This window comes from Oryctolagus cuniculus, chromosome 7 (assembly GCF_051225735.1).
Source record: "Oryctolagus cuniculus isolate XC-2025 breed Fujian yellow rabbit chromosome 7, ASM5122573v1, whole genome shotgun sequence".
Classification (NCBI taxonomy): Eukaryota; Metazoa; Chordata; class Mammalia; order Lagomorpha; family Leporidae; genus Oryctolagus; species Oryctolagus cuniculus.
Window position 1 is genome coordinate 96847086 of NC_142873.1, and position 18898 is coordinate 96865983.

At 42.5% G+C, this 18898-nt stretch overlaps 1 protein-coding gene and 1 long non-coding RNA gene across 3 annotated transcripts in view; one reads left to right on the forward strand and one right to left on the reverse strand.

Moving 5' to 3' along the window:
• The window catches only part of ACADM (acyl-CoA dehydrogenase medium chain), a 36517-nt gene extending 21515 nt beyond the window's left edge, over positions 1 to 15002 (reverse strand). Inside the window, exons 1-7 of one of the 2 annotated variants that reach the window (XM_051857585.3) lie at positions 14886 to 15002; positions 9936 to 9996; positions 6134 to 6221; positions 2164 to 2261; positions 1991 to 2060; positions 1280 to 1380; positions 645 to 725 (exon numbers count right to left, since the gene is read on the reverse strand). In XM_051857585.3, coding sequence (XP_051713545.1) covers positions 645 to 725; positions 1280 to 1380; positions 1991 to 2060; positions 2164 to 2261; positions 6134 to 6221; positions 9936 to 9995 — 498 coding nt within the window. In that variant the 5' untranslated portion in view covers position 9996; positions 14886 to 15002. The remainder of the gene's footprint in view (positions 1 to 644; positions 726 to 1279; positions 1381 to 1990; positions 2061 to 2163; positions 2262 to 6133; positions 6222 to 9935; positions 9997 to 14885) is intronic. The other variant, XM_002715911.6, reaches the window with a different exon arrangement.
• Positions 15003 to 15109: 107 nt separating this feature from the next.
• Positions 15110 to 16300, forward strand: LOC149125659 (uncharacterized). Its single transcript, XR_016237269.1, has 2 exons — positions 15110 to 15298; positions 16122 to 16300. It is a non-coding gene; the product is annotated as an uncharacterized LOC149125659 (long non-coding RNA).
• Positions 16301 to 18898: the final 2598 nt, after the last annotated feature.

Here is an 18898-nt window from a genome sequence, read left to right on the forward strand (position 1 = left end):
ATAATTATGACACTTTCCTGTCATCCTGGAGACATCATAAGTAGATTATCTTTCTCCCAGAATAAGCAAGGGGATTATTATGCTTTCTTGGCACCCCAAAAAATCACTGTACCTAAATATACTGCTAACTTCTGTCTTAATTTCATAGCCGAATATGTACTGTGTTAGCAAGCTTTTATTACAACAACAAAATATCTAAGACAAGCTATTTATGAGAGATTTATTTTGGCACACAGTTTTAGAGGTTTACCGTTTAAGACTGGGCAAGCCTCTCTGGTTTGGTTATTTGGTGAGGATAAAGGATGGCAGTGGTGAAGTGTAGAGGAAGGAACCCATGATAAACAAGAAAGGAGAAAGGGTGGTTAGGCCCAAATCAGTTTTTACAACCAACTCTCACAAGAACTACCTTCCAAGAGCATGATCGAGTGGCTAAGGATAATCAGATTAGGCCTCCCTGTTCTTAGTACTACCTACTTATGACTTTGGGATTTAATTGTCTGCATGAGTTCAGGAGCCATACACTATTCAAACCATAGCACGTTTAGAGTGAAATGGAGAAGTAGCACCTTTGTTCCTTCCCCCTTTTATTTTTTTGGATGTTCCCTTCCAAAATGTGAAATCAAGCAGCAGCTATACATACTCACACACATCAGTGGCTGTTCAGTCATTCTTCCCAAATATTTTTGTTTTTGTTGTTCATTTCCAGCAATAATAACAGGAATTTGCTACCAGAAAATTGAAATTAAAAGCAGCAAAATATTTTTATTAGATATATAAAATCAGAGACATGCAATTCAAAACAGAAAAAAAGAACGACTTTCCCCCCGAGGGGTAAATCCCAAGAATTGGCCTTTACTCTGCCTCTAATTTAGAGAGCTAAAACCAGGTGGAAATATGTAAAAACCTACAACAGTGAAACACAAATAAAGAATTAAATTTGAGACACATGACATGGTATATACAAATCAGGCCTCCTAAGAATTGCTCACTTTCAGCACTGCTGGGGTTGACAGCAAGCCATCCTGATTCTGCTCCTGTATGCTGGCTTTAGCCCTTGCCCTTGCCTAAGAATTGCTACTGACACTGCAGCCAACGTATACTGTTTCCCCACAAGGACAACCAGGACTCCAAATACTGGAGAGGAAAGCAGCACAGTGGTCAAGGCTCGAAATCAAAACTACCGAATATTTTGTTCCTTTAAAAAAAACTGTTTCACCAATTAGCCTAACCTGGTAGTAACTGTCTCATTAATAAGCAATTAATTTTCTAAGTAACTTACCCCCAAAGAATTTGCTTCAATAGCAGTCTGAATCCCTGTACATCCATAAGCCAATTCTTCAGCAATTAAACAAGCATCAAAACTTCCAAGTCCAAGACCTCCTATAGTATGAAAGTATTTTATGAGCCCTTGATAATACAGAGTACAACTCAACAGAAATAAGGATGAACAATTTTAATTACTTTCCATATGACTTAATTTATTTTAAAAGATTTACAAATACAATGTCTATAGGTGTTTTGGCTGGCAATGTAAGACAAATTATACTTTTCTAAAACAAGGTTTAAAATTTTCAAGAAACTCTTAACTATTTGTAATCTGGACCTATATTCTTGATTCAATCTGATTTTGTAAAAACTTGCTTCAACTCAGTTAAAACTCTGACCAAATGATCCAAGAAAGAATGACAATCTCACAAAACATAGTCCCAATAAAATGTAAAATAAAATGTAGGATTAAATGCAAGAAATTAATCAGCTCTAGGAAAAATGTTACCAAAAGTTATTATCAATTTAAAGTCGGAACCAGTTAAAAAGAAGGAGAAATGCCTCTAAGTTTTGAGTACAAGCCTTCTAAAAGCAGGCAAATACTGTAATCTTAACAGGGAGATAAAAGTAGCAAGTCAAGTCACTTAATATCAGCAGATATTTCAAAGAATGAGTTTCAGAATTTTTCTTGTTCACATGCATTAAAAATGTGCATAAAACTTACCACAACTCTCTGGAATGTGTGTATTAATTAAACCAAGTTCCCAGGCTCTTTTAATTAGAGGGACAGGGTACTAAAAGAAAAAGGAAAGTTATATTTAAAACCTAGGTAGCTTGATTTTATGATCTTATTAAAACAGTAAAAGGCATTTCTCTTCTTAAAATACATAAACTTACTTCACCAGTTTTATCATATTCTGCAGCAACTGGCATTATTTCTTCTCTGGCAAATTTACGAGCAGTAGCTTGAAATTCTTTCTGCTGTTCAGTCAACCCTAAGTGAAAGTTATTAGAAAATATTAAAATAGGATAGTGAGTTAAGGAAAAACGCCCCATGAAGAAGGTATGTGGAAATTTTATTTTTAAAATGGGGACTTTAGCCCCTGATTTTCACAAAGTCTAAGACTACAATGCAATTTCTGAGCTTTACAAATAACTTTTTTTTTTATTTACTTTTACAAATAACTTACTGATATAAATTTGTAAAACTCATAGGAGTTTTTCTTTTCCAACTGATGAGGCAAAAATAATTTTTAAAAAACTTATTGGGGCCAGCACTGTGGCATAGCGGGTAAAGCCGCTGCCTGCAGTACTGGCATGCCATATGAGCACCGGTTTGAGTCCCAGCTGCTCCACTTCCAACCCAGTTCTCTGCTACGGCCTGGGAAAGCAGTAGAAGATGGTCCAAGTCCTTGGGCCCCTGCACCCGCATAGAAGACCCGGAAGAAACTCCTGGCTCCTGGCTTCAGATTGGTGCAGCTCCGGCTGTTGCGGCCAGTTGGGGAGTGAAGCATCGGATGGAAGACCTCTCTCTCTGCCTCTCCTTCTCTGTATAACTGTGACTTTCAATTAAAATAAATAAATCTTTAAAAAAAATTAGCACAAAGAAACTGGTGGAAGTAGTGGGAAGATTTCTTAAAACATAGTAATGAAATGTTGATGTAATTCTAATAAGTGGTATCCAAACCTTTATATACAGTAAGGGTTATTGTAAACTTAATGAAATGAATAAGTGGCTGGACTTGAGAGGAGCCGATCATGAACTGATTTGTTTAAAGATTTATTTTATTTATGTGAAAGGCAGAGTTGCAGAGAGACAGAAAGATCTTCCATCTACTGGTTCACTCCCTAAACGGCAGCTCAGTAAGGGCTTGGTCAGGCTGAAACCAGGAACCTAGAACTCCATCCAGGTCTCCCACATGAGTGGCAGGAGCCCAGGCACTTGGGCTGGCTTCTGCTGCTTCCCTAGGTGTCGCTCCCCCTCTTCGTGGAGGAACGACACAGGACCCTGCGCTGTTCTTTTGTCTGCTCGGCCCTCCCCGGGTTTGCTGCTGGTTCTTCCAGGGTTGGCTACCATCCCTTCACCTCCGTGGAGGGGCGGGCCCCCTGCCACTTTCCCCACTTCCGCAGGGGAGCGGCACACCGCCGGCCGGCTCTCTCGGGGGCTGCACAGGTGTTCCTTCAGATAGATGTTCCTTGTGCATGTTGTCTCTCTCCTCCTTTATAGTCCTCTTCCACCAATCCCAACTCTGCTACCCACACGCCGAGTACGCTGCTCTCCTCCAATCAGGAGCAGGTCCTACAGTTTATTGGTTGAACTGGAGGCAGCTGCGTAGAAGCTGTTTCTCCCTTCTCAGCGCCATATTGTGGGAGAGCAGATGCATAGAATAAGTCTTAATTCCAGTAACTTAGTCTAGTCCGAGTTGCTCCCCACACCTAGGCACATTAGCAGGGAGCTGGATTGGAAGCAGTGCAGCCAACTTGAATCAGTGCTCATATGGGATGACAGGGTTGCAGGCAGCGGCTTAACCCACTGAGCCACAAAACTGATTCCTAATTGCATTTTTTTTCAATTCAGGCTGTCCAATGTTTTAATGTGGTTGCATCCAAAGTCAATGATAGGTAAAATACAAGTAAGTCATAGGGTATCTCAGGCAAGGGTGACCTGCATCTCATATGGGAGCAACTGAATTCTAGTCCTGACTCCACCTTCCTGTTAACATGCAATCTGGGAAACAGCAAGTTCAAGCCCACCTGAGTTCCCAGCTTTGTAAGCACTGTCCCACCAGTTGCCCCAGAATCACTTAGAGGTAGCAGGCAACTGGGGAGTAAGCCAGCAGATGGGAGCTTTTTCTACCTATCTCTCAAATAAAAGTAAGTGAGTACATTTGAAAGTTTTTCATTTAGTTTTATTTCTTTGAAAGCAGACACACACACACACACACAGAGAGAGAGGGAAAGGGAGAGAGGAGGAGAGGGTTAGGGGGGAGAGGAGAAAGAGGAGAGGAGCGAGATGGTCTTCTGTTAGTTCACTCCACAAATGCATGCAACAGCTGAGGCTGGGGCAGGCTGAAGCCAGGAGCCAGGAGCTGCATCTGGGTCTGCCACACGAGTGGCAGAGACCCAAGGATTATAGCTGTCACCTACTGCCTCTCAGGGTGCACACAGCAGTAAGCTGAATCAGCAGCAAAGGTAGGATTTGAATCCTATGTCCTAAGCAGTGGCTTAACCACTGTGCCATAAGACCCACCCTAAGTACATAAATAACTGCAGTAATCATCTGTATGGAATGTGAGAAATTAAATGTGAAAGATAGAATTTCAGTGCCAAACTGAAAAGTATACCATCAAATGCCTCATTTTATACATAGGGAAACTAAAGCAGAGTGAGGAAATGATAGCCCAAGAGTCTCACCAGGAACTAGCAGCAGAGTTTCAGTCCAGTGTTCCCTACATCAGTACTTTACTTCCAAGATAGGGACCAGTCAATATCAAGGTTGGGGTGGATAAAGGGTAGACAGGGATCTATCATGAATTATTTAGTAAGAAACTATTTTGATCCAGTCACTATGTGCTGGAGAGCTTATCTACAGCATATAAGTTAATCATCAAAGAGTTCCTGTGTTACAGATATTAACCTTCTTTTATAAGGATCTAAATGCATATTCCTTAAACTGAGCTCCACAATCTCTTTCCCAACCACTCAGACTTAACTCAAACTGTCATACTAGAGAGCAACCACACCAAATCAATGTTAATATTTAAATAAGTAAGAAAACCCACTGCCCTAAAGTGCTATCCTTATACTACCTAGAAATTTTCCATTTAATGCTGGGAGAAAACTATAAATAAGGAAAGAAATCTCTAAGAAGAAAACAAAAATAATGACCCCAGAGAGCTTTGAGATTGTCAGTTTTACCTGGGTCTGAATTAATTATCTAAATTGCCTTTTAACTATTTTCTGAGATCAAATGAACTGATAAAATGGGTTTTTAACTAGAGGAAATATAAAAATTTTAAAGCAAGAAGCACTTTAGAAGGCAATGGATGCCAAAGATAGGGATTATTATTTAAAATTTTTGGCCTGAGGTTTTCATTTTATAAAGGGGAAGCTGTCTCTCTGACACATGGCTCCCTTGTCCCAAGACTGAGAATGTTATCTATTAATACCACAATTGCAGTTCAGACAGTTATGACCAAAATAGCCTTTCACATCAGGGAAGTGAAGCATCCAACATGTGGGCCATATAAGATCCATGAAATCACCTGGTCTGGCCCTACCAAAACAACTATAGGAATCATAATTCAACACATTTATAGCAGGCTAATTTTTGATTTATAGTAATTAATTCTGTATGGCCTGTGAACGATGTTATAAATACCCAAATGGCTCTTGAAAGGAAAAAAGGTTCTCCACCCTTATTACCAAACATGTAGCATTGTGCATTTAAGGAATGGGTTTTTTTTTTTTTTTTTTTTTGGAAGGCAGAGGGGTGTTGCAGGCACAGACAGTGGCTTAACCCTCGTTCCATAAAGCCAGCCCCTGAGGGGTGTTTTAAACAGTATTTGTTGCATTCACATCTATAAACTGAAGTTTACTCATATACACCAGTAAATATGTCATTTATTTTGGACTATATGCACTTAGGAAAAAGGGAAGATATGTATGTAGATATGCTCTAACACTGGTCTAGCATACAAGGTAGTAGGCTGAAGAAGAAAACAAGATCAGGAAGAACGACTGTGACTGTGAACAATTTCTGAGTGGTGATTGGTTCTACTGATCAACAAATATGAAGTTTGTTTGCAAATGCATTCCACACAAATATAGATCTTCACATATTTAAAGTCAAAAGTACATAACATACCAAAACTAAATCCTAATCCTGGTTGATGTTTTGGGATGGCTTTTGTATGCTGTAATCTCCAGTCAATACGAGAAATACTCCTCAGGACCTGTAAAGGACAATTTTGTTAAAATAAACTTGATAAATCAAACATTAAGGAAGAGAACACTGGCACTTGCTTAAGCATACTCAGGAGCACTATTTCACAAGTTATTACTACTTAAATGCCTCCTATTATAATTTAAATATGCCAATTACCAATTATTAGATACCTATGTAAATATTAAAAAAGTAATGAAAATAAAATTAATAGGTGACTTCTGCACTACTGAAGTGGAGAGTCCCGGGACAAACAACAATCAGAGATAACAGTAAGACTGCGGGTGACTATTCTGGAAATCTCACCCATAAGCTCCTAGGACACTGGTGATCAGGCAGGTCGGGTGAGAACAGGATGAACTGTACTGTGGTCAAGAGTTGCTGCACTCACTGACTTCAATAACCTGTCCCTGTGAGCCTCACGGGTATGCCTCTGAGAATCTTCCCCCTAGAGGAGCCCATTTTCTAAGATCCCTCACACAAACAAAGCAAATTATATTGTAAAGCCATGCTCTATATTTTCAGGTGTTGTCTATAGGAATTCTTTTTAATTTTTATTTTTTTCTGACAGGCAGAGTTAGACAGTGAGAAAGGTCTTCCTTCCGTTGGTTCACCCCCCAAATGGCTGCTACGGCCGGCGCGCTGCGCTGATCCGAAGAAGGCAGGAGCCAGGTGCCTCCTCCTGGTCTCCCATGCAAGTGCAGGGCCCAAGGACTTGGGCCATCCTCTGCTGCTCTCCCGGGTGACAGCAGAGAGCTGGACTGGAAGAGGAGCAACCAGGGCTAGAACCCGGCACCCATATGGGATGCCAGTGCCACAGGCAGAGTATTAACCAAGTGAAAGAACAGGTCATCAAAGAAGGAGGTACCTTTCTCTGAAGGGAGGAGAGAACTTCCACTTTGACTACGACCTCGTCTAAATATGATAAGAGTAAGTGAACTCAAAAGGCTTCCATAGCCTTGGCAACTCATGACAAGAGCCTAGGGTGATTACTGATGCCATAAACAAGAGTGTCAATTTGTTAAGTCAACAACAGGAGTCACTGTGCACTTACTCCTCATGTAGGATCTCTGTCCTTAATGTGCTGTACATTGTGATTTAATGCTATAACTAGTACTCAAACAGTATTTTTCACTTTGTGTTTCTATGTGGGTGCAAATTGTTGAAATCTTTACTTAATATATACTAAACTGATCTTCTGTATACAAAGAGAAACAAAAATGAATCTTGATGTGAATGGGAGAGGGAGTGGGAAAGGGGAGGGTTGCGGGTGGGAGGGAAGTTATGGGGGGGGAAGCCATTGTAATCCATAAGCTGTACTTTGGAAATTTATGTTCATTAAATAAAAGTTAAAAAAAAAAAAAAAGAGGATTAACCAAGTGAGCCACGGCACCGGCCCATCTATAGGCATTCTTATAATACTGTAAACCAGAGGTCAGCAACTTACAGCAGCCATATTGGAACACAGCCACAACATATTGTTTATTGTGGCTTTCACAGCAACACTAAGCAGTTGCCACAGTAACCATAGGGTCCACAAAGCCAGAAATATTTAGTATCTGTCCTTTAAAAAACAAGTTTGTACTACTTACCTTAGAATCAGAAATATATTTGTTTCTTTAAAAAGACATTAAAACTTACAATCTGATACAAATTTGTTTTACAATCCAATTTTATGTTCATGACAATTAATAGAAACAAAACTCACCTTCTGCATTTATTACAGTTACCTAACTGGAAGCTCTAATGTGCTCCTGAGTAAATATTTGAGGACAGCCAAAATCATACAATTTATAATTCAAAGGATGTCAATGGGGGGCGGTGAAGCCACTGCCTACAGCACTGCCATCCCATATGGGTGCTGGTTCAAGTACTGGTCTCTCAATTTCTTTCTTTCTTTTTTTTTATTTTGAAAGATTTATTTATTTATTTGAAAGAGTTACAAAGAGAAGGAGAGGCAGAGAGAGAGAGAGAGAGGTCTTCCATCTGCTGGCTCACTCCCCAATTGGCCACAAAGACCAGAGCTGTGCAGATCCAAGTAGCTGGGTCTTCCCATGCAGGTTCAGGGGCCCACACACTTGGGCTATCTTCTACTGCCTTCCCAGGCCATACCAAAGAGCTGGATCGGAAGTGGAGTAGCCAGGACTTTGAACAGGTGCCCACAGGGGATGCTGGCACTGCAGGTGCTATGCCACAGTGCTGGCCCCCTCACCATTTTTGATCCAGCTCCTGTTATTTTATGGCCCTGGAAAGCAAAGAAGATAGACCAAGTATTTGGGCTCCTGCGCCCACATGGGAGACTCAGGTGAAGCTCCTGGCTCTAGCTTTCGGCCTGGCCCATTCCTGGCCATTGTAGACATTTAAGGAGTGAAACAGCAGATGAAAGATCCTTCTAATTCTTTTGAATAAATAAATCTTTTTTTTAATAAAAGGATGTTGTTGATGGAACCATTCTCAGGCAATCTTAATACGCTAGATATTAAGAGAAAAGAGCAGGTGAACAATATACTAGTTTCTAGAACCAAATTTCTTGTTTTTTTCATCATCTGCAAAAAGAAACTGTCCACTCTGTAGTTTACAATTTCAGCTTAGAAAGGGAATTACCTTCAGTTAAAATGACAATATAATTAGACTGTCAGATACTCTAATTCAATTAGCCATTTCAAAATTAAAGCACAGGTCATACTAAAATTTTGGAAAAATAATTATACAGTAAGAAAACTCATTTTATTTACCATTTTCATTAATTTTATTTCAGAAGAAAACATAGCTTCCTTAGTCCTCATTGTCCAAATGTGGTGCAATGAGAAGGCTGTGCCAAGATGGCCACTGGCAAGCAAGCGTCAGGTACTCAGGAATGGCTTCAGAACCCACCTGGCAAAGGAGCCTGCCTGGCAACAGGCAGTGATTGGTTACAGCATAAACTGCCCCTTGACTGGATGGCTGCCTCTGTTATATCAGCTGCTGTCCCAACTGAAATAGAGAGTCTGCAAGCTGCTAGCCTCTGGCCCACTTTCACCTGCCTCCCGGTGTCCGTGTGGTGACTCTGCACCTCTTGCCCCCACGTTGCTTCTCTCAGAATAAATCCACAGCAACATCTGGCATTCAACAGTGGGGCTCCAACTCATGACCCTGGGATTAAGAGTCCCATGCTCTATCAACTGAACTAGCCGGTGAACCAAAAGTAAAAGGAGGAGCCGAGAAGCGGCATTATGCTTCTGGGAATCGTGTGCCTAACCTGGGGTCACTTTGAGGACAAGGACAAGGAAAGGGGCATAGGAAGGGTTTTGTTTTGTTTTGTTTTGACAGGCAGAGTGGACAGGGAGAGAGAGAGAGACAGAGAGAAAGGTCTTCCTTTTTTGCCCTTGGTTCACCCTCCAATGGCCACCACGGCTGGTGCGCTGCGGCCGGCGTACCGCGCTATCCGAAGGCAGGAGCCAGGTGCTTCTCCTGGTCTCCCATGGGGTGCAGGGCCCAAGCACTTGGGCCATCCTCCATTGCACTCCCGGGCCATAGCAGAGAGGTGGCCTGGAAGAGGGGCAACCGGGAAAGAATCCGGCGCCCCGACCAGGACCAGAACCCGGTGTGCTGGTGCCGCTAGGTTGAAGATCAGCCTATTGAGCCGCGGTGCCAGCCAGGAAGGGTTCTGTGCTCACCCTCACAGAACCGAACAACACATAAAACACAGAGGGGCCTACTTGATGAAATCAAGGAGGGACCTCACCAAGTCCAATACGCTGTCTCTCTCTGTTACGCTGGGCGCCAGATGTTGAGGTGGATTCATTCTGAGGAGAAGCACAGTGGGGGCAAGAGGCATGGAGTCACCACAGACACCAGGAGTCAGGTGAAAGTGGGCCAGAGGCAAGCAGCTTGCAGACTCGTTAATTTCAATTGGTCAGCAGCTTATACAGCCAAGGGACAGTTTAAGCTGTAACCAATCACTGCCTGTTGCCAGGCAGGCTCCTTGGCCAGGTGGGTTCCGAGCCATTCCTGAGTAACTGATGCTCACTTGCCAGTGGCCATCTTTGTACTGCCTTCTCATTCCACCACATTTCACAGAGCCAGACATAGTGGTCTTACCACTACCACAATTAGAACAAGCCTGTATTCTACACCAAAAATTTCATGTCAGCAAGCAACATAAAATCGTTTTTCCTGGAGCTAACAATGAGCCAATGCAAACACCTAGTGCACCCTTGCAAGAATTTCACCCCCCTCTCCCTGTAGGACCACTGCAACAAGCAGGAGTGAACCCATGAGGCCTTGCTCTTAATAAGCTCTGGCAAGTGGATGTCACCCACATTAACTCCTTTGGTAAACTTAAGTTTGTCCATACGGTGGTAGATACTTATTCAAAGACTGTATTTGCAACAGCCCAATCCGGAGAAAAGGCTAGTAATGTAATAAAGGCGGTTAAGTCAGCCATGCTGGTCCTCGGTGTCCCCTGGACCATAAAGATAGATAACAGGCCAGCGTATACATCACAGGAATTTAATTCCTTCTTGAGGTCCTGGAACATACAGTCTGCCATAGGTATCCCATAAAACCCACAGGCAATCATTGAAAGAACTCATAGGACAATTAAAGATCTCTTACAAAGACAGAAAAACAGAGTGTCTCAGCTTTCCATTCCTAAAATACTCTCCGGCTCTTCAGCCAGATCCAAATGCCTTAAGGACTGATTCTGAGGCCAGAGTGCTGTTTAGGACATCTGCCATTCTATGAGTCTGCTGTGTATCCTGCTTCCCATGTTGGATTGTTCTCTCCTTTTTAATTCTTTCAGATAGTATTAGCAGACACTAGTCTTGTTTATGTAATCCCTTTGACTCTTAATCCTTTCATTATGATCAATTGTGAACTGAAGTTGATCACTTGGACTAGTGAGATGGCATTGGTACATGCCACCTTGATGGGACTGAATTGGAATCCCCTGGCACGTTTCTAACACTACCATTTGGGGCAAGTCCGATTGAGCATGTCCAAAACTGTACATCTCCTAAAGAAAACCTAAATGAAAATCTCTGCAAGTGAGATCCCACTGGAAAGAACAGGTCATCAAAGAAGGAGGTACCTTTCTCTGAAGCGAGGAAAGAACTTCCACTTTGACTATGACCTTGTCTAAATAAGATCGGAGTTGGCGAACTCAAAAGGCTTCCATAGCTTTGGCAACTCATGACTAGAGCCTAGGGAGATTACTGACGCCATAAATAAGAGTGTCAATTATTAAATCAACAACAGGAGTCACTGTGCACTTATTTCCCATGTAGGATCTCTGTCCTCAATGTGTTGTCCAATGTAAATTAATGCTATAACTAGTACTCAAACAGTACTTTACACTTTGTGTTTCTGGGTGGGTGCAAACTGTTGAAATCTTCACTTAATATATACTAAATCGATCTTCTGTATATAAAGGTAATCGAAAAAGAATCATGATGTGAATGGAATGGGAGAGGGAGCAGGAGATGGGAGGGTTGCAAGTGGGAGGGAAGTTATGGGGGGGAAAAGCCACTGTAATCCAAAAGCTGTACTTTGGAAATTCACATTTATTAAATAAAAGTTTAAAAAATGACAGAAAAACAATCATATGCCCCCAGACCAGCAGCTTGCTTTGACAGAGGTGCTTTTCACTATCAATTTTCTTACTTTTGATTCCCAAGGGGTCAGCCCAGCTTATAAACACTGGGGATCCTTTCCATCCCTGACTCTGGCCCCTATGGTTAGGTGGAAAGACCCCCCTGACAGGAGAATGGAAGGGACCACATCCTCTGCTAACCAAGGGCCAAGGATATATTTGTGTCTTTCCAGAGAATGTGGGACAGCCCATTGGGTGCCAGCCAGAAACATCAAGCCTACAACTGACAATCAGAACCAGCTGAACAAGACTGAGAGTCCGCCTGTTAGTGGATGCACCTGCTACTGATTGTCAAGCCACTGCCCTATCATCCTGCCCTAAGGAACTGCCCTTGCTACATCCACTACTGTTTTATACCCCACTTAGCTCTGGTCAGCCATTTGAACAGCCAACAGCCTGGGTGCGGACACGCCATTCCTGATTACCATTGTTTCTCATTCCTACCCCCATCTGAGCAAGCACTCCTGTGGTCTCCCATTTGAGGGCTGATTAGTCAACAGTGGGTAAGATCTCCTGGGGGACAATCTAAGACAGGCACAGCTGCATGAAGAGACCACATGGAAATGGGGTCAACAATGGTATGGCCAAAGATCATGCCTCCCATTGCTCAAAAATAAACAAAAAGGGGAAATGTGGTGGAATGAGAAGGCCATACCAAGATGGCTGCTGGCAAGCAAGCATCAGTTAGGAATGGCTTTGCAAACCACCTGGTAAAAGGCAGTGATTGGTTACAACATAAACTGCCCCTTGACTGGATTGGTTGCCTCGGCTGTATAAGCTGCTGTCCCAACTGCAATAAACGAGTCTGAAAGCTGCTCACCTCTAGCCCTTTTTCACCCGACTCCTGTGTCTGTGTGGTGACTCCACGCCTCTTGCCCCCACTGCGCTTCTCCTCTCAGAATGAATCCACTGCAACATCCAAACCCACCTTGTTTACAGAAACAGCTGTATATACTGATTTACTGTATCCCAGGTCAAGCCTAAGAATAAGCCTTGGAATAAACCTAAAAATATTTTTATTCCTATTTTGTAAAATAAGAAACAGAGGCTCAGAGGGGTAAATAAAATTATCCGAGATCATTTCGCTCTTAGGTAACAGAACCAGGACTCTAACATTTACCATCAAAAGTCCAAACTATTGGGGCCGATGTTCAGGTACAGCAGGTTAAGCTGCCACCTGTGACCCCAACATCCATGTGGATGTGAGTCCCAGGTTTTCCACTTATCATCCAATGCCCTACTAATGTGCCTAAAAAAGCAGAGGAAGAAGGCCCAAGTGCTTTAGTCCCTGCACCCATGTAGGAGACCTGGAGAAGTTCCTGCTTGTTACAGTCATTTGGGCAGTGAACTAGCTTTTCCCTCTCTAATTCTGCTTTTCAAATAAATATTAAAAAAAAAGTCTATGCTATCAAACATGCTGACATACTTAAGAAAAATATCCCACAAAAGTCATATCAAAAAATCTAACTGAACACCAATGCACAAAAAAATCAGACCTCACAAAGCTGGTGAAATGGTCTGCTGAGAGACTTAAATAGAGGATTATTTAGCAGATGTAATTTACAAAGTATCAGTTTACACAGGATTTTTCAAGAAAACATGTTATATAAATCAAAGTGCAAAGGTTGCTACAGACAGGGAACACTGCTCAGAAACCTGTTTTTATTACACAATGTTACCCATTTAATGAAGTAGATGACTTAGAAAAAAATTACAGGAATACCACCAGAATTAGAGTTATAATTGCTGAATTTTGAGTTTTGATTGTAGAACTATCTTTGTGATCTTGGAGAGGTTACAAACTTCTAGCTTTAACTCAAACCTGGAGATGGAACTGATCTTACTGGGTAATTTTGGATGATTAAAAAAGGACGTTTTGAAAGCCTAATGTCATATACATATTGATTTTATTACTTCAGGCCCTCTGCCCAGAACAGTAGACTTACAAATATCCAAGACAGTGACTTAAACAAGCATCAATTCTGCAATAACATCACTACAGTCTTCCACATTTCTTGAAATGTTTACGAGTCTTAGTTTTATGGTAGTATCAAGAGAGAAATAAGATCAGGTTTTTGTAGACCCTTTCTTGGAGAGAACGAAAAAAAATCTGTTTTCCTCTTTTCAAAGTTAAAAATAATTTTTAAAGTTCCCCAATTTCTGCCTTTTGGAGTGCATTAACTTACGTACCACTACCAAAAACTGGGCAACAATCCACTACAACAATCCTACATCCTAATACCGCAGTTTTTTTGGTCAAAGACCAAACTTGAATTCAATTTTAAGTGACATTTAAGTGGCAATCTTGTATGAATATATCAGTAAGACTTAAGACATCAAAACGAATCTAAGCGAGTGAAACATTTAGAATCTGTGGGACACTGGGCTGTACGGACAAGCTTCACGGAGAGTTGTGGGGCAGGTTTTCTAACTTTCTTTGAAGGTACGCAGTGTGGAAGCGCGTCCTCCGCGTAACAAAACCCACGGAGCAGCTGCTCTATCTTCTTCCCCCTTAGCGATTTCGCATTGAGGGAGAGACTAGCAGGAGCCTAACACTTTTTACTCCACATACTTTCAGAATGACACCTACTTTATTTTTACGTTCTCGGGCTGGGGATAAAGGACCAGCGGCAGAAGGAGCTTTCTGCAAGACAAACTACGCCAGTTCTTCAAAAACGGGGCCAAGGTTCCAGGACCCGCGTAACGGGGTGGGGTTCCTGGGCTAGAGAGGAAAAGGCTATTCAGAAGGTAAGACCTCCTCTCTGCAGGGCTCAGCGGCCGGTCGGTCGGAAGACTCGGGACGGTGAAAACCTAAGATGCATCCCGCCCTGGAGGAGGTGCGCAAGAAAGCACAGCGAGGGTGGAAATTCCAGGACTACGCCCTGGAGCCGGGGTCAACCCCACCGCACCCGACGCAGGCTCTTTCCTCAACACCGCTTCCTACCCTTCTGGGGCCGCACCTGTTTTCGAGCCCCTGGCCCCCTCTCCAAACCCCACAGCATCCATGCCCCAGCCCCACCGCAGCCCTGGTCTCCGTCTCACCCCGCAGCCTCGACTAAACGCCGCTGCCATGTTGACTCCCGGTCCAGTCACTCAGACGCCAACCCACCCAGCCGCACCGAGCAGCCGTCAGACTCCGCGGGCGCGCGGGTCTCATCTGGTCCCGCCTACCAGCAAGAAGGGGGCGAGGCCTAGGGGGCCCGGAGAGGGCGGAGAGACGTGGAGGGGCGGGGCCGCGCGCGAGTTCCTGCCGACGCATGCGCGTTGGTCCTCGCTGCGCGGTGCCCGCGACCTTGGGCCTTTGAGCTCAAATGTGGCTCCCTGCCTGGGTGACGTTGAGGGTGACAGGAATGCAGTGAAGGAGCCCCGAGGCGGGGCGTGGCGTCCGGGAGCGCCTGGAGTCGCAGAGGGCCCGGATGGGGGCGAGGCGCGACTTGGGGCAGGCGGGAATCTGGGTGAGAGGGCGAAGGGGGCGTGGGGGAAGAGCATGCCTCTGCGCTCGTCCTTGACCTTTACCCAGCGACTGAGCAGAGCCCAGTCTGAGTGCACTTCGCTCCTAAACGGTGGCCCTGAAGCGAAAGGATGTCATTTAAACAGGGGGATCTAATTCCATGAGCAAAGCAGACGTTTTTGCGTATTTCCTGGGTGGTTTATTATTGTCCAATTGTTTTGGATATGGCGAGGTTCTTGGAAGTTAGGATGCAGTTTGAGTCTGGCCCAGAGAATTTACCTTAGACGTGAATAATATCTTTCTGCAGAATTCTACTTAAAAACACTTTCTCTTTCAATTTGACCCAGAGTCTGGAGATGTTACTTAGGAAGTTATAAAGCTGGAGGGATTTGTAAAACTGTCGGGTATTTCGTTGTGAAAGTCGATAAAAATCCCATATTCAAGGCACTAGTGTAATTCCCAGGACTTTGCAATTTCATTGCTGCCATCTTAGTTTAAGTGTTTGCCACTTCACCCTTAAATTATTAACTTGCTGATAAAGACCCCCCATAAGCTCATTTTAAGTTAACTGTTTAAATCCTATTTGCTGTGTTTGCACTCCCCTACTTTGTCCACCAGGAATTTATAATGTGTTTATCCAGATTGGGTATAGGCAGAATGTTAATCAGGTGCTCAATTCAAAGTTAGAAGCTCCAGGGAAATTCAGTAAAAGAGGGCAAAACTGGGTTTTTCACGAGGTCCGCAAGAAAGCCTTCAGAGAGGTGAGTAAAACAAAATAGTCTTAAAAATGGATAGGAATTCGTAATGGTCCTGTTATTTTTTTCTAGTGTCTTATTTTGAATATTTTAAACTCAGAAAAGATGAACAAAAACTACAGAATCACCCAAATGGCAAATACTCAGATGCAGGTATTTTGCTGTATATATATTTCTATGTGTACCTATGTGTTTTGTATTCTATTTATTGTTGAAAATAAGCTGTGAACAAGATACCTTGCTTCTAAAGACTTTAGCTATATGTCTCCTATAAAAATGTTGTCCTGCATGACCACAAAGCGTTTATTACACCAATGAAAATTGTTATTCTCTATCAATTCCTGTCCAATCTTCAGATTTCTCCAGTTGTCCACATTTTTGAGCCTGGATCTTGTAAATGATCACCCACTGCAGCTTGAGTTTTAACTTTCTTTAACCTCTTTTAAACCTAAAACTTTAATCCATTTCCCCCCAGTAATGCTAATTTTTTTTTCTTTAAAAGACCATTGTCTTGAAGAATGCCCTAATTTGGAATTGTCTGATGATTTTGAATCTCTGGATCTTATATTTCCTGTAAATTGCAGGTTACTAGAGGTTTGCATAATTCAGATTAAACATATGACCTTTAGAGGTCATACCAGGTAATTCGTATTGCATCATACATGAGACCTTGAATGTCAGGTTTGTGCCTCTTGTGATAATAAATTTTGTCACTTGAGATAGTTCCTCGTATGCTAAGGATGTATCTTTTCCCATTGTAATTAAGAAGCAGTATATAGGGTGACATTTGTCATCATTCCAAACAACCTTTCACCTAAATTTTGCCCCATTGGTAGAAATAGAATCATCATTAATGCCTTTTTCTTGGGCAGTGTTCCATAATACTTTCATTAGCTTATAGGTGAAATAATTCAAATATTCCCTTATATTCCTTCCTTGCTTGCCGCTACCTCTAAGCTAAGGAAATATGATTTGAACAGCAAGCCATCTTTAATTCTTTTTTTCCTTAATAGAAACAGAACAGATTTCATGTAGTTCATAGATACAGTTTTAAAAAATATATTTATTTATTTTAAAGGCAGAGTTATAGAGAGGCAGAGACAGAGGCAGTGAGAGAGAGAGAGGTCTTCCATCTGCTGGTTCAGTCCCCAAATGGCCACAATGGCTGGAGCTAGGCCCATCCAAAGCCAGGAGCCAGGAGCTTCTTCCGGGTCTCCCACGTGGATGCAAGAGCCCAAGGACTTGAGCCATTTTCCACTGCTTTCCCAGACCATAGCAGAGAGCTAGATAGGAAGTGGAGCAGCCAGGTCACAAACAGGGGCCTATATGGAATGGTAGGTGGCCACCCCCATAGATAAAATTCTAAGAATATAATGATGCTCCCCTCCCTCCCATTTCCTTTTGAATTTTTGTGATAATGCTTTTAACTTATAGTCAAAGATTTAATGCTTTATAAATAAAAAGTTCAAGAAGTAAAAAGTAAAAGCACTATACTTCAGTAGGAATATAGGCAAGAGCTATAAACAATATTCAGATGAAAAGATGTCAGTTTCACTCATATACATTAAATTTAAAAGTAATCCTATGATTAAACCGTAATAGTATATCATTCTTAACAGTTTGTTTGACAAATATATAAAGTTTGACAAAACTGTCAATTTTACTCATAAATTTTTTTAAAACATTTATTTTATTTATTTGAAAGAATTGCAGAGAGAGGAAGAGACAGAGAGAAAGGTGTTTCATCCACAGGTTCACTCTCCAGATGGCTGCAACAGCTGGGGCTGCGCCAATCTGAAGCCAGGAGCCAGGAGCTCCGGGTCTCCCACGCGAGTGCAGGGGCCCAAGGACTTGGGCCGTCCTCCACTGCTATCCCAGGCCATAGCAGAGATCTGGATGGGAAGAGGAGCAGCTGAGACTAGAACCAGTGCCATATGGGATGCCGGCCAGGGCATTAACCCTATGCTCCACAGCGCTGGCCCCCAATTTTTTTTTTTAACTTTTATTTAATGAATATAAATTTCAAAGTACAGCTTATGGATTACAATGGCTCCCCCCGCCATAACTTCCCTCCCACCCACAACCCTCCCCTTTCCTGCTCCCTCTCCCCTTCCATTCACATCAAGATTCATTTTCAATTCTCTTTATATACAGAAGATCAGTTTAGCATATATTAAGTAAAGATTTTGACAGTTTGTACCCACATAGCAACACAAAGTGAACAATACTGTTTGAGTACTAGTTATAGCATTAAGTCACAATGTACAGCACATTAAGGACAGAGATCCTACATGAGGAGTAAGTGCACAGTGACTCCTATTGTTGACTTAACAAATAGACACTCTTGTTTATGGCATAAGTAATCACTCTAGGCTCTTGTCATGAGTTGCCAAGGCTATGGAAGCCTTTTGAGTTCACTGACTCTGATCATATTTAGACAAGGTCGTAGTCAGAGTGGAAGTTCTCTCCTCCCTTCAGAGAAAGGTACCTCCTTCTTTGATGGCCTGTTCTTTCCACTGGGATCTCACTCACGGAGATCCCAAATTTTTTTTAAAGATCTATTTATATACTTGAAAGTCAGAGTTACACAGAGAGAGAAGGAGTGGCAGAGAGAGAGAGAGAGAGAGAGAGAGATCTTCCATCTGCTGGTTATTTGAGAGGTAGAGTTATAGACAATAAGAGACAGAGGAAAAGGTCTTCCATCCGCTGGTTCACTCCCAAATGGCCACTATGGTAGGAGCTGAGCCAATCTGAAGCCAGGAACCAGGAGCTTCTTCCAGTCTCCTGCGTGAGTGCAGGGGCCCAAGGACTTGAGCCATCTTCCACTGCTTTTCCAGGCCCCAGCAGAG